General features: G+C 37.4%; 2 protein-coding genes across 4 annotated transcripts; one reads left to right on the top strand and one right to left on the bottom strand.

Annotated features, from left to right (window-relative positions):
* The first annotated feature begins 429 nt into the window (after positions 1-429).
* Positions 430-7468, top strand: LOC108269955 (hepatic lectin). The gene is made up of 6 exons (XM_017476140.3): positions 430-834; positions 1485-1601; positions 2163-2426; positions 2636-2799; positions 5043-5179; positions 6783-7468. Exons 1-6 carry the CDS (start codon positions 741-743, stop codon positions 6934-6936), a joined length of 930 nt encoding a protein of 309 aa, XP_017331629.1. The 5' UTR covers positions 430-740; the 3' UTR covers positions 6937-7468.
* A 307-nt stretch (positions 7469-7775) lies between these two features.
* On the bottom strand, positions 7776-16110 carry ttc8 (tetratricopeptide repeat domain 8). Of its 3 annotated transcripts, none has more exons than XM_017476137.3 (15): positions 15979-16110; positions 15299-15374; positions 13942-14058; positions 13730-13793; positions 13128-13287; positions 12867-12956; positions 12711-12755; positions 12537-12622; positions 12307-12394; positions 12107-12217; positions 11836-11975; positions 11550-11724; positions 11298-11420; positions 10556-10639; positions 7776-8207 (listed from the first exon to the last, which is right to left on the bottom strand). In XM_017476137.3, exons 2-15 carry the CDS (start codon positions 15345-15347, stop codon positions 8091-8093), a joined length of 1449 nt encoding a protein of 482 aa, XP_017331626.1. In that variant the 5' UTR covers positions 15348-15374; positions 15979-16110; the 3' UTR covers positions 7776-8090. The 3 variants fall into 3 exon arrangements, with proteins under 3 accessions (XP_017331626.1, XP_017331627.1, XP_017331624.1); XM_017476138.3 differs by having other exon boundaries at positions 15299-15365; positions 15979-16103; XM_017476135.3 differs by lacking the exon at positions 15979-16110 and having other exon boundaries at positions 13942-14062; positions 15299-15543.
* Positions 16111-16120: the final 10 nt, after the last annotated feature.

The raw sequence follows: 16120 nt of genomic DNA, 5'->3' as shown, positions 1-16120 counted from the left end.
TGTGTTTAATGTTTATATAATTATTGTCCCCATTCTGTTGAAGGGTGACTTGACTATCTTTTTTAAAAGTTAACATGCACTGCAGTAATGCTAAACTATGTTGAATCATGACTTTTAATGATTTCAGATTTAACGTCACATAACAGTTACTATGTAAAGTATAAAAGGTGTGTGAAATTCGTATGTGCAGAGAACCAACAACAATGCAGAAGATTATTTATATATATATATATATTTTATATATATTTATATTTTTAGATATATATATATATAATATATATATATAAATATATAATATATATAAATATATTTATATAAAAATATATAAATATATATATTTATATATTTATATATATTTATATATATATATATATATATATATATATATATAAATATAAAAGGCCAGTAGTAAAATGAGATCTGGTGGCTAGGGTATTTGTATGATGACTATTTCACAAATCTGTTTAGCTGCAACAATGCTAAGTTTGGCATTTCTAAACTTTTATTATAAACAATTACTTAAGTTGATTTAAATGTCACTTTAATTCAAACAACAGAAAATTCTATGCCATTTACTTCCACATAAAACCAAACATGAATCATTGCAATTGTAGGCCCACCCACAATCAACAGTAAATCAGTTCAGTGACACTGTCAGGACAAACAGTTTGCACTGCACAGAGTAAAGATCACTGTACATAAATCAATGTTTCTAGAGCTATATTTAAAAAGTGGCAATTATGGTGAACTCTGAAAACCAAGGAAAGGAGACATACAATGAATTAGAGTCTCAAGATGATTTCACCGGAGATGTTCAGCCTCTATATTCAAAGAGTAAGTAAATATTTACCTATCAAACATTACGAGATGTAGGTTCAGTTTATTATTTATAATGTTTTATGGACTTTGAGAGGTAAATGGGTTTAAAGTTGATTTCATAGTATTACTGACCGGTCATCATTCTAGTTATCTGTAAAACTATTGTATTGAACTATACAGGAAATATAAGCTGCTTTTGTACATTTATAGAGAAAATATATCTCATCCATATATTTTATGTATGTTATATTGCTTATGCTCTGTTTTCATAAAGTAATTGCAGACTATACACACAACCCTGAAATAACATGCGAGTTAACTGAAGTCATCTAATAAAGTCACTTAATTAAACAAAATATGCAAATACAGCACAGTGACACCAGTAGAGAACATAAATAGCAGCGTGTAAGGCCTGGGAAATCCCTTTATATGGTGAATTTGTGACATCAAACTTATATATATATATATTTTTTTTTTTGGCAGTTTTTGCTGTTGGACAGAATTAAGTCATAACAACAGGCCTTCCCAGGTCACCACACATATGACAAGAGCAATGATCAAATCAGTAGTCTTTAATAGGCTAGGAGCAGTAATTATCAGACATTTACACTCTCACTGTCACTCTGTACTGACTGTAGATTTGATTAACTTATTTTCTTATTCAGTGACCCGGTTTACTGTCAGTGATGAACTGAGCTCTAGGCCTTATCGACTGGTAGCTATAGTTCTGGGGGTCGTAAGTGCTGCATTTCTTTTTGCTGTAATTGGACTAAGTGTTCGCAGTGAGTATATATATTGAAATGATTAAAAAAAAGAATCTATTGTTAAGCAAGTTACAGTGCCCTCCAGTAATATTGGCACTCCTGATAAATATGAGCAAAGAAGGCTATGAAAAATTGTCTTTATTGTTTAAACTTCTGATCTTTTGTTTTAAAAAAAAATCACAAAAATACTCTGCTCTCATGGATATCAAACAATTGCAAACAAAATACAGGTTTAAAAAAAAAATCTCTGTTAAATATAGGCATGCAGCAATTATTGGCACCCCTATAAATTCATATGAGAAAAATATATTTGAAGTATATTCCCATTGATATTTTACTCTTTTTTTATTATTACACATGGGTGACTATGAACAGGAAATTGTTGAAACCATGACTTCCTGTTATAAATATATAAATATGATTTTTAAATTTTTTTTAACACAAGATCAAAAGGTTAAACAATAAAGAGAATTTTTCACAGCCTTCTTTACAAATATTAACCAAGGGTGCCAATATTAGTGGGTACTGTACATAACCCAGACTTGATATAGGCTGAGCTCTAACTTGTTATTTCCTCAGTTAATAGGATGAGTGACAAACATGGCATCTTGTCTCTCAACACATCAATAATCAGCTCTCAACTTGCCCGGCTGGAGTCAGACCACAAAAGCCTGACAGAGTCCAAAAACGCACTTCAGAACAAACATGATGAAGACGTAAAACTGATGAAATCCCTGCAGATAAATTTAAGCAGAGAAATAAGATTGAAGAATGAGCTGAACTTGCAAAAACAAAAATTAGAAGAAGACAAAAGAAAAATGCAATCTCAAATTTCAAATCTTGGTAAGTTTTTTTACATAATGAATGTGCCTTAAAATAACTGAGTCTAAAAATGAAGTGTTTCTTTCTCATACAGATAAAGAATACAGTACATTCACACAGCAGTAAACCTATTAGCTGTGGTTTCTTTGTCTTTAGAAATGTTCGCCATTTTGGGTTCTTTTCAACTTGAGATATTTTGCCCAGTTTTGTATTCTATTATATTTCAACAGAAGAACACTGTGGCAAGTGCTTACCCAACTGGGTGCTGATGAACAGCACATGTTTTTACTTTGCTGTGTCTTCAACAACTCCACGCAGAGGCTGGAATGCAGGCAGGGATGAATGCAAGAAAAAAGGAGCTGACTTAGTCATCATAGACTCAAAGGAGAAACAGGTCAGATATAAGCCTTCACCCTCATATTACATGTTTTTCTCCACAGTATATTGTTTCAAATTCTGTTTTTTAAATTGATTTAAAAAAAAAAAATTCTTAAACATTTACAGTCTTGAGTAGCATTTCACTGAAAAAAAAACAACTATTGCACTATACAGCTAGAAGTTTGTGAACATCTGACCATCACACCCATGCACAAAGCGAGGTCCATAAAGACATGGTTTGCCAAGGTTGGAGTGGAAAAATACGAGTGGCCTCAACCCCACTGAACACCTTTGAGATGAACTGTAACTCTGACTGAATGCCAGGCCTCCTCACCCAACACCAGGGCTTTTCTTCACTAATGCTCTTGTGGTTGAATGAGCACAAATCCTCAACAGCCACATTACAAAATCTAGTGAAAGGATTCCCAAAAGAGTGGAGATTATTATAACAGCAAAGGGAGAGAAGGTCCATATTAATGCCAATGGTTTTGGAATGGGATAATCAGGAACAGGTTCAGGTGTGATCGTCAGATGTCCACAAACTTTTGGCTGTATAGTGTATTTGTTTAAATTATATGTCCAACAATAGCTGCGTTTACATGGACAACAATAATCCAATCTTAAGCCGATTAAGACCATACTCTAATTAAAAAACTACCATGTAAACAGCAATTTTTACTTACCTTGATCTAATTAAGATCATAATCGAAGTAAGCAATAATCTAATTTACACAGGTGGAGTACTCCTGTTTTAGTCACATTATGGACGTGTAGTAGTGACATGTAAACACCTTAATCACATTATGAACGTCGTGTGGGAGTTTTCACCGCATTTTGCGACAGGACACGATCACACACAACAGTTTTACGTTTTACGGCGAACAAGAGAGTTCGGCTTTGTCCCAAATCACATACTTTCCTACTATAGGCCTGTAGTGGGGAAAAATACATGTATCTTGGCTACTATATAGACAGTAAGTACGCGGTTTGAGACGCAGCCCACGGCTCCAAGCACTTGTCTATTAGCACGTACAGCATGACAAATAATTAACTGCACTTAAAGCATTCGTAAAAATTTTTTATAAATACACCCAAAACTGTATACAGTACCATAACGAAGACGAACTGTATGTTGATACGTGAAATTCTGGAGGGACGTCGGACGGCGTGGCGCGGTGATGTAATGACGCGGGCTGTTAATCTAATTATGCTCTATAACATGTAAAACGGGTACATGACAGGAGTATTCTAAAAGTGACCCATGTAAACACCTTAATCACATTATTACCTTACTTAGATTAAGGTCAATAATTAGATTACTGGGAAATAGACGTGTGAGTCCTGCCAGCATTGCTGAAGAGGTTGAAGGGGTGGGGGTCAGCCTGTCAGTTCATTGAGGCAACCATGAATGCCAACATGTACTTTAACATACTGAAGCAGAGCATGATCAGTATGCAGTATTCTAGCATGATAATGACCCCAAACAAACCTGCAAGACGACCCCTGCCTTGCTAAAAAAGCTGAGGGTGAAGATGATGGACTGGCCAAGCATGTCTCCAGACCTAAACCCTATTGAGCATCTGTGGGGCATCCTCAAACGGAAGGTGGAGGAGCACAAGGTCTCTAACATCCATGAGCTCTGTGATGTCGTCATGGAGTAGTGGAAGAGAACTCCAGTGGCAACCTGTGAAGCTCTGGTGAACTCCATGCCTAAGAGGGTTAAGGCAGTGCTGGAAAATAATGGTGGCCACACAAAATATTGACACTTTGGGCCCAATTTGGACATTTTCACTTAGGGGTGTACTCAATTTTGTTGCCAGCGGTTTAGACATTAATGGCTGTGTGTTGAGTTATTTTGAGGGGACAGCAAATTTACACTGTTACACAAGCTGTACACTCACTACTTTACATTGTAGCAAAGTGTCATTTCTTCAGTGTTGTCACATGAAAAGATATAATCAAATATTTACAAAAATATGAGGGGTGTACTCACTTTTGGGAGATACTGTATATTTAACAAACATAACTAATTTAAAAGTAAGAATTTTTTTTTTTTTTTTTTTTTTTTTTACTGTTTATGTTATGAGGAGCCATGTTGATTTCATGTCACTTGCTGAACTCGGGGTTGAGGAGACCTGAGCTTATAAGTAGGAATTCTGAGTTGAAAGGCCATATTATTTGGTTTTTATCTAGACAAAGGTTGTCAAAAGTCACAAACTAATTACAATATTAACCTTTAACATTTGCTCATCTGCATAGGAGTTCATCGTAGAGACCTTAAAAGCACTTCGGTACAACCTACCATTCAGTTATTCTAATGGATTTTGGATCGGGTTGAAGGATGACCATACAGAAGGGCTCTGGAAATGGCTGAATGAGACAACACTGACAGAAGGGTACCAATGAAACACAATTTAATTTGCTATTGCAGTATAGGATACAAATGAGCTCATTAATGGCTAGAAATATCCCTTATTACACCTGATACACACACACACACACACACACGCAACCCCAATTCCGAAAAAGTTGGAACAGTATGGAAAATGCAAAAACAAATAAACAAACAAAAAGAGTCATTTGAAAATTCAACTCACCCTGCACTATACTGAAAACACATTGACACATTATTTGATGTTTTACTTTGTGAATTTAATTTATTTTTGAGAATATACATTTATTTCAAATCTGATGATTGCAACACACTCTGAAAAAGTTGGGACAGTTGACTGTTTAACATTGTGTAACATCACCTTTTCTTTTAATAGCACTTATTTAGTGTTCAGACATTGAAGACACCAGTTGGTTAAGTTTACAAAGCGGAATTTTCCCCCATTCATCCAATATGCATTTCTTCAGATGCACAACGGTACGGGGCCTTTGTTGCCTTATTTTGCGCTTCATAATGTGCCACACATTCTCGATCGAAGACAGGTCAGGACTGCAGGCAGGACATGCTAGCAGTCGCACTCTCTGCAGAAGCAAACATGCACTTGTAATCCGGACAGAACGTGGTCTGGCGTTGTCCTGCTCTGTATGGCAGCATATGTTGCTCCAGAACATGCACACTTCTTTCTTCATTAATGGTGCCCTTACAGATGTGCAAGTTACCCATGCCATGGCCACTGACACACCTCCATACCATGACAGACGCTGGCTTTTGGACCTGAAGCCGATAACAGCTTGGATGGTCCTTTTCCTCTTTAGTCTGGAGAACACGACAGCTGTTTTATCCAAAAACTATTTGAAATGTCGACTCGTCGGACCACAAAACATGATTCCCCTGTGCTACTGTCCATCTCAGATGAGACCGAGCCAGAGAAGTTGGCGACGCTTCCGAACAGTGTTGATGTATGGCTTCTGCTTTGCATAGTAAAGCCTTAACTTGCATCTGTGGATGCAGCGGTGAATGGTGTTGATGACAAAGGTTTACCAAAGTATTCCCAAGTACATGTCAGGATATCCATTACAGACTCATGATGGTTTTTAAGACAGTGATGTCTGAGGGAATGGAGATCACGCTCATTCAGAAGGGGTTTTCGGCCTTGCCCTTACCGAGATTTGATCAGATTCCTTGACTCTTTTAATTATATTGTGCACTGTAGAAGGTGAAATGCCCAAAATCCTACCGATTTGTCTTTGGGGAATGTTGTTCTCAAAGTGTCAGATTATTCGCTGATGCATCTGTTGGCAGATTGTTGAGCCTCGATCCATCCTTCCTCTTGAAGGACTAGGTCGTTTTTGGAGGCTCCTTATATACTATGATTAAACAATTGCCTTACCTTTTTCACATCACCTTCTAATTTCAACATGTCACATCGCTGTTAGTCCTAAATTGCCACTGTCCCAACTTTTTTTGGAACATGTTGCATGCAACAATTTCAAAATAAAGATTTGTATTAAAAAAACTATGCAGTTGATTTGGTAAAACATCATATACCCGGTCTTACTTTTGTCTGATACAGTATGTAAAAGGTGAAAAAGTGCGTGTTTTTATAGGTACTGGATGGACGGGGAACCAAATGATGATTTGACTATAGAGGATTGCGCAGCTGTGTATCCCACCAATAATCCAATGAAGGCCTGGAATGATGCACCATGTTCACACCCACTAAAATGGATCTGTGAGAAGGAAATAGATAAAACACTCTAGAATCCTCAATTCATCATTTTTTTTGGTTTTGTTTTGTTTTTGCCTGTTGCTAACAGCTAATAATTCATCAAAGACTAAATAATATTCTGAATTTTTTAAGTAACCAATTCCTTTGCTCACTCACTCGCTCTCTCACACAGAACTGTTGCACTTAGTAATGTAATTAAATTAAATTGATATTATAAAAAATCTAAAAGTTGCACAGTGACTGAGTACCCATAGTTTGGAGAGAAATAGGACATTTTGGCAAGCACCAGTCTGATATATAAAAGCTTTTAGTTAGAAGTATGTCTCAGATTTGATTTTACTTTTATTCCAGGTACACATACATTATTAGACTACATGCAGTCATGGTGTATAGTCTGTTACCCACTCAACAGCAGAGCGGTCAGTAAGACTATGTAGGACTAAAGGATTATGATGTTATTCTCTCTTTAAAACTGAAAAATAATGCTGCTGAGTAGTTAGCAAGCTGCTATGACTTTGTACAAACTTTGAAGCAAATTGAGAATAAAAATTTCCAAAGAAATTATCAACTAATTAGCTTGTGCTTGTTGACAATAGATGTTCTTATTTAAAAAAATCTGTGATGCACACTTCCAAGTCATGCTGCCATTTGTTCATTTCCCTGTTCACAGTGGTAATCATCTAGGATCTGCAGTAGGAATGTGGAGGAAACCCCAGCAGAATTGTTCATAGACCATGTGCATAGAAATGTGAAGTTTTTCAAATTAATAATAATAATAATAATAATAATAATAATAATAATAATAATAATAATAGACTAAAACAGAACCATTGCTCATTTTTTATGTTCAAAAACTTGACACTGAAATTAGTAAAATAACCCTATTTTACTTAAACTCTGCATTTTTAATGCTAAAGACATAGACAAGTTTACATTTCACATAATATTTTCAAAACAAAACCGCATCCACTTTTTCTACCAGTTATTATAGATATGCTATAAGTTAAAAACTGCATTTATACACTGTGACGTATTAAAATAGTTCCTGAAATAAATTACATCTTTGTTCTGTCTAGAAAAACATGAAAAGTAGCTAGACATTTTAATCTCTGTAGACGTTTTTGACGTTTTATAACCTGCTCTGCTGTGCTGTTTCACATAATGTGAAAATACTGCAATGAAACATTCAAAGCACAGCAAAGTGCTGTCTGAGGGTCTTTAGGATCTGCTGAGTATCCACGTGCTCTGGAAAAGCATCCTCTGACTTCTGGGCAGCCATGTAACTACTCTGAAGGTCACCCACCTTTCAAACAAAACACAGATACACATAGAAAAAAGTATGAATTGAAATTTTCCAATTAATAAACACTGATCAGCCATAATATTAAAACCACTGACAGGTGAAGTGAATAAAATTCATTATACAGTTACAATGGCACCTGATAAGGGGTGGGATATATTAGGCAGCAAGTGAACAGTCAGTTCTTGAAGTTGCTGCGTTGGAAGCATGAAAAATGGGCAACCGTAAGGATCTGATTGACTTTGATATGGGCCAAATTGTGATGGCTAGACAACTGGGTCAGAACATCTAAAAAAAAACAGTAAGTCTTGTGCGATGTTCTAAGTATGCAGTGGTTAGTACCTTCCAAAAGTGGTCCAAGGAAGGACAACTGGGTCATGGGCGCCCAGGGCTAACTGATGTCCGTGGGGTGTGAAGGCTAGCCAGTCTGGTCCAATACCACAGATGAGCTACTGTAGCGCAAATTGCTAAAAAAGTTAATGCTGGCTATGATAGAAAGGTGTCAGAACACACAGTATATTACAAATTGCTGCGTGCAGGGCTGTGTAGCTGCAGACAGGTCAGAGCGCCCATGCTGACCCCTGTCCACCACCGAAAGAGCCTTCAATGGACACATGAGCATCAGAACTGGACCATGGAGCAATGGAAGAAGGTGGTCTGGTCTGATGAATCAGGTTTTCTTTTATATGTGGACAACATGTGCATGTGCGTTGCTTACCTGAGGAAGAGATGGCACCAGGATGCAGTATGGGAAGAAGTCAAGGTGGCGGAGTAAGTGTGATGCTCTGGGCAATGTTCTGCTGGGAAATCTTGGGTCCTACATAGCTAAATATTGTTGCAGACCAAATATACCCCTTCATGGTAACGGTATTCCCAAATGGCAGTGACCACTTTCAGCAGGATTATGCACCCTGCCACACTGCAAAAATTGTTCAGGAATGGTTGAGGAACATGACAAAGATTTCAAGTTGTTAACCTTCAAATCCCATAGGTCTCAATAAAATCGAGCATCTGTGGGACGTTCTGGAGAAACAAGTCCAATCCATAGAGGCCCCAACTCACAGCTTACAGGACTTAAAAGATTCGCTGTTAACGTCTTTGGTGCCAAATACCACTGCACACCTTCAGAGCTCTTGTAGAATCTATGCATCGATGGGTCACTTACCCAATATTAGGTAGGTGGTTTTAATGTTATGGCTGATCGGTGATGTGTGATATATATGAGCAAAGAAGGCTGGGAAAAACTGTCATTATTGTTTAACCTTTTGATCTTTTGTTCAATAGAATTCACAAAAATACTCTGCTCTCATGGATATCAAACAATTGCAAACACAACACAGGTTTATCCAAAAAAAAATCTTCGTTAAAAATAGGTGTACAACAATTATTGGCACCCCTATGAATCCATACGAGAAAAATATATTTGGTGTATATTCCCATTGATATTTTAAACATTTTTTGTACACCTGGGTGACTAGGAGGAAATCATTCAACCATGACTTCCTGTTTCACAGGGGTATAAATATGAGTTAATACATAGGCAAAATTCCCTTAGTCATTCATCACAATGGGTAAGACCAAGGAATATAGCTGTGATGTGCATCAAAACGTTGTTGAGCTTCACAAAATGGCACTGTATATATATAGATGAGTGAAAGCATAAATTCATCAGATACAGGTCAAAAGCTTCAGTTAATGTTCATATCAAACATGGTAAAAAATATTTGATCTCAGTGACTTATACAATGACATGGTTATTGGTGCTAGATGGGCTGGTTTGAATATTTCAGGAACTGATCTCTTGAGATTTTCACACACAACTGTTTCCTGTTTTTCGATTACAGGAATGGGACCAAAAGCTGTCTATATCTGTAGCCATCTGCCTAAAGTTTCAACATTTTGACCATTCTGAGATGCTTTTCTGCTCACCACAGATGTAAAGTGATTATTTGAGTTACTGTAGACTTGAACCAGTTGCAATCAATAAGGCCTTTCTGCCTGCAGAACTGTGAAAATCCCAGGAGATCAGTAATACTCAAACCAGCCTATCAAAGTCATTGATATCACACTTTTCCCCATTCTGATGTTTGATGTGAACATTAACTGATGCATTGACCTATATGCATGATTTTATGCATTGTAGTGCTGCCACATGATTGGCTGATTAGATAATTTTATGAATGAGCAGGTATTCAAGTGTTCCTAATAAACTGGTCAGTGAGTGTATCTTTAAATTTCTTTGTGTTAGTGTAGTAACATGAAATGCTGAATGCTGCAACATAGAGAGGTGTCCAAAATCAGCTGTCATGTGAAAATACCTGCAAGAAGAATAAAAGTTGTATAGTGTTTACCTTATCTGACAGTACAGAGAAGTTGAAATGTGGTTCATACATGTGGGGCGCGAGAGAAGCAGCTGTTTGCAAAAGGGCTTTTGCCTGTAACAAAAAGCAACATCGCTGTCATTTAAACCAAATAACATGCTTAAACCAAATTTATGCTCCCTCAGCTCTCATATGTGAACTGGAAGTTGAATAAATGAAGATTTATTGTACCCTTGAGCAAGGCACCTAAACCAAAGTTGTTCCAAAGTGAAAGCCTTATAACCTCATTATAAAAAAAAGCTTTAATATTCTCTGTTCCACATACACATTCTCTTGTAAAGTGGTTATAATAGTGTCTACTGAGGAAGGACCTGAGAACAGTGCAGGCTGCGTAGCAAGTCCATTTCCCATTGAACTCAGAGACAGAACCCACATCGATCATGCTGCTAACCAGTTCCGATAATTAAACTATGCACCCACATGAACAACTAAATGACAATTCATACAGTGTGTGCCAATAGACATAATGGTTAACAGAATGCAGACATATTCAGTTTTTTTTCCACAAAAAAAGAAAAAATAAGCAAAAATGAAATAAATTGTAATCAGCGTAACATAAAATTTTTTTTTTTTTTAAAGCTCCACTATTTTCTAGTTTTATGTTCACTGGTATACCATTTGGTGTTTTTATATAGCCATCAGTTGCAGTTGGTTATTTAAATAGAATTATGGGGTTGATAGTGCTGTATTAGTGTGATAGCATTAGCCTTACCTGCTCAATGCGTCCTTTGCGTAGCTCCAGCACTGCTAAGTTGTTGTAAGCCTCAGCATGATCATTGTTAAATGCCAAAGTTAGTTTAAAGCACTGATAAGCTAAAGTCAAGTCACCAATACCCTGAGTGAAAGAGATACAACAGAAAAGAGAACTGGCTTCAAGATTTATCAGTTTTCCATAAGCTTAACCAGTAACTTCATATAAGCTTGAGTTTTTTCCTTAGTGTGGCTAGGTTGGAGTCGGACGCACCACTGCAACATGTCCAATATTATACCAGATGTCAGCGTGTTCCTCATCACTGGAAACCAGGGCTAATGCTCTCTCAAATGAGGACAGAGTCATGTCATACTGCTGAGCATAAAAACAGCACAGGCCCAGATTATTGTAAAGTTGGCAGTTATACACACCCATCTGTAGCAACCGTCTGAGACAAAAAAAGAGAAAGAAAAGGAAGTGAAGCAGATACAGTAACATTACATATTTATATAAACTCCTATATACAAGAACGCTTTTCCTTCTGCATCAGGAAGATAACCTGTAGAAACGCAAGGCGATCTCTGGCTGGTCTGTATAGAAATGGTTGCTTCCTATGCAGGCAATGGCCTCCACATGTGTGTTGTCCTGCTTTAAGACATCTTTATAATACTCTGTAGCTGAAGTGACGTTGTTCATCTCCTAAAGTGCCCAAAGTTTTCAATTACTACCCTCGGGAAGATGAAATTTCATTACAGTACAACTGTACATAAATCTGTAGCTCAAAATGACATCTGCATATTTATCCATCAGATTCTGATAATTACACATGCCTCATGAATGCGAGCAATCCCAGTCAGCAAAGTCACTTCTCCTGGGAAATGGTCCAGGCCTTGTTTAAAGAGGTTCAGGGCAGTTATGGGTTGATCCAATCGCTGATATACCTGTGCACAAAGAAAAGAGAAAGGAAAAGCATTGGTTTCCATATTTTGTTTGCACAGTATAAATGAGTTAAACAGAATTAACTTTGTACCTTCCCAAGGTAGAGGTAAGTATCTACAAACTCTTGATGATTGAGGGCTGATCTGAATTGTTTCTCAGCTTCACGATACAAACCAAGCCTACAAATACAAACACCAATCATCCAACCAGTCAATCATTACAGTCAGTGCATGCAATATCAGAACAAATCTAATCTTCTCAATGTAGTTAATGGGACACGTTACAAATTAAAATAAAGTTTTTAAAATAGTGTTTTGTCACCTGTAATAACATTTCCCAAGTTGGACTTTCCACCACCAGTCTTTGAACTGTGCGTGCTCGGTAGCGAGTGCAGCTAGGTCCAAAGCCTGAAATGTTCCACAATGGGAACTGTTAACACATGGACTACAAACAAATACAGTATACCACTTATGGCTTGTTTTAGCTTTTACTTACATTTTTGACATCGTTCTCATGGTGAAAGATGTATTCAAATAAGCTCTGGCATAAGAGTAAGACCGAGAAAGATATTTGTAATCACAACAGACATTTGAAACTGGAGTTAAGAAATTACCAAATCCATTGAAGACTTGTGATTTGCAGTTGGAATACCTTGGATAAATTTGGTTTCTGTGCATACTTTGGCAAATTTAACCGGGACAAGTTTATAAATGGTCCATCCGGATGTGTTAACATAGAAGCCTGGAAGATTCATAAAACAGCCGGTTAAATCTTTGAAACAACGTACACATAGAATTACTGTTATGAGGTGTAAAGGCCATTCTTAAAACAGAATACAAATGTGAACATCAGAATATCTAAACTTTTTTACATTTTATTTTTTTTAAAACATTACACTGTGTAACAGCCCACCGTGCCCAATCGGACAAATCTCCCAGAAGCACTGGTGACCGGACGGGCAGTGTTTGCAGTTCGAGGTGTTCTGATGGCTTGTTCCATTGTCCCTGGTCGACCAGACTGAGTGCTGGGTCTTACAAATCCTGTAATGGGACGTCCTGACTGGGTCACTGGTCTGAAACAATATCAGAGACAGGTCACATTAAAAATGCAGTTAGGTGTATTATTTCCAGTGAGCCTGATTTGAGCTCAAAGAGATGAGTACCACAATTTATCTATTTATTATATTATTATTACCATTTTACAATGGTGGAACTCACAACGCAATATTATCAAAATCATGTTTATTGACTTCTTATAGTTTTTAGCTTGTTTGACTGGTTGAATACGTTTAATATAAACCCCAATAACTGAGGGGGTCTCTGAATTATTTTATTTTATTTTTTTATTTAATGGGGTCCCTGGCTGCAAGAAGTTTGTGAGCCCCTGTGTTAGACCTTCATTCATTCATTACATTACAACTTTATACATAACTTTACATAATGAATGTTTGGTTAGGTATGCTCACAACCTACAAATAAAATTCATTTCAAATTAATACATCAGTATTTATGAACCTGATAGCTGGAGTAGGTCCTCCACCATGACTTGTTCCAGGGAGCCTCAGCGATGTTCCAGGTCCTGCAAAAAAAAAAAAGTCCTGCAATATAAAACACTATAAAAAGTAGTTTGATTAGTTCTATCATGGAGCAGCCTAAAAAAGTAGGCATGGTGGAGTTGATGTCATTTATAAATAGAAAAGATGGCAGCTTTTTACGCAAGTACTCACGTGCCACTTGTGCAATGGCACTTTCGTCCAACATTATTTCTGCAATGCCCTCCTGGTCAACTTCCACTTCATCAATGTACACCATCTCAGTCAGAGCCCTTGTCTTCAGGCTCCAAGCTGCCTTCAGGGAACCAGAAGAACTATTTTAACAAACTAAAGCAAAGTGTCTTTGAACAAAATGGTTCCTTTTCTTTTGTACAAGTTCCTCCATGAAAGCCTACAGTTGGGAGACTGAAAAGGTGCTGTACACTGGTACTGCATGAAGCCTGTATGTCCCAGTGAAATTGGAGGGAAGGATGCACTGAATTCCTGCACATGTTTGCAATTTCCCTGCTTGAACACACTTAAATTTGACTCAACAAGTAATGAAAAACTTAGCAGACGTGTCAAAGCAGAAAAATCACAGAACTGTGCTAATTTTATTAATTTAAGACTGACAGAGATTCAACCTATGAATAAAGAAGTGTTGGGTAGAGTATCATGTTAAAGCATATATAAATTTAGTAACACTGAAGTTCAAGTAAAGTGAAGGGTGAAGAGGGTGTGATTAGGGTTCTAGCTAGGATCCTGCTTCTACTACACCTCATTGACATTGGACATCAGGGACCAGGGCTTAAACAGAAATGTGCTTTTACCTCAGAAATATGGAGTGATGTATGAGGTTCCTTGGCGAAAAAGGTGAGGTGGAGAGGAGTGAAAAATCAAATATTTAAGTTAGATTATTTAAGTTACCCTATAACGCTTGGAAAGCCCCCCCCCCCCAAAAAAAACAAACAAACAAACAAACAAAAACAACAAATTAACAGGGGAAATATTTCCCTGCATACATGCTATGATAAAAAACTCCACTTCAGTCTGACCTACCAGCTGCAGAAACATTGGCCAAACTGGTCAAGCTGATAAATGCTGGGAGAAATGAAAGGTTTGCTACATTGTAGGCACGTTTTTAAAGAAATTAACACAAGAGTAAACACAATTAGAAAATACCAAACATTTATTTATCAACGTAGTGGTCCATGGTCTACCAGCCTGACCACCTCGGCCTGTGTTTTGTTAGATGCTGGCTGGTCAGACAGAGCTGGATTTGTCAACAAAGCGGTTTCCACACTCTCACACTGGAGAATGTCAAACAAACCGTGGAATACTAACGTGGTTATCTATCTAACAAGCGAAATTAGTTGCTGGGACAGAAAAGGGACACGAGTAACAACTAGAACCCACGAACACTATTGTTTTTAAGCTCCCTGCGTTTTATTGGTATTTGAACTGCAGTCCAGTATAAGAGGATTAATTCTAGTTGAGCTAGCTAGCATTAGCAGCCCTGCCAGCCATATCAGAGTCAAATAAACAGACTCACCTGGTCGTACGGATTGTCCTCCAACACCTTTGTGCAAAGATCCGAGCATTTCTGGAACTTCCGTCTCCTAAAATTGCTCCATGCAAGAAAAAGAGGATCCATAGATACAGTTACTTCCATTTATCATACAAATCGCTGGCTCTTAGCGTAGCTTAGCTGAGTTAGCTAAAGCCTATTTAGCTGAACCTCGGGCGTCCCGTTACTCCCAGCAACACAAGTCAGCCCTGTGCGCATGCGCGTGCGTGCGCATGCATGCATGCATGCATGCCTGCCTGGCCGTCCGTCCGTCCGTCCGTCTGTCTCTCTCTCTCTCTCTCTCTCTCTCTCTCTCTCTCTCTCTCTCTCTATATATATATATATATATATATATATATATATATATATATATATACTATTTAAAAAATATAATATAGTGATTGATTTTTAGCTTCTGCCGTGGATTGATTTTCATTTGGTGTTGAGAGGTTTATATTAAGTCAAATAGGTAACAGCATTAAAACAGCAAGTGCATGCACTACAACAGATGTATTTACTATGCTCATGATTAAAATGTAGTGATTTAATACGTCACTAGATTAAATACCGATGAATGAAATAAAAGCCTATAAACTACACTTCTAATAGTACTATTTAGCTGTGTGGGAAATTATAAAGCGGACGTGTGGCTGTATACTACATACAATTTCTGGTTTATTCCATGTCAGAGGCGCAGGAGAAGCTTCTCGATGTTGTCTTGGCGACACAATGATTCTTTATTGAATCTGAGCTCTGTCTCTCATTCAGTCCCCTGCTGCTCCTCACTACACAGCCACACACACCGTG

This window comes from Ictalurus punctatus, chromosome 9 (genome assembly GCF_001660625.3).
Source record: "Ictalurus punctatus breed USDA103 chromosome 9, Coco_2.0, whole genome shotgun sequence".
NCBI classification, from domain to species: Eukaryota; Metazoa; Chordata; class Actinopteri; order Siluriformes; family Ictaluridae; genus Ictalurus; species Ictalurus punctatus.
Note: the sequence above shows the minus strand (reverse complement) of the source record. Positions and strands in the feature narration are given on the sequence as shown.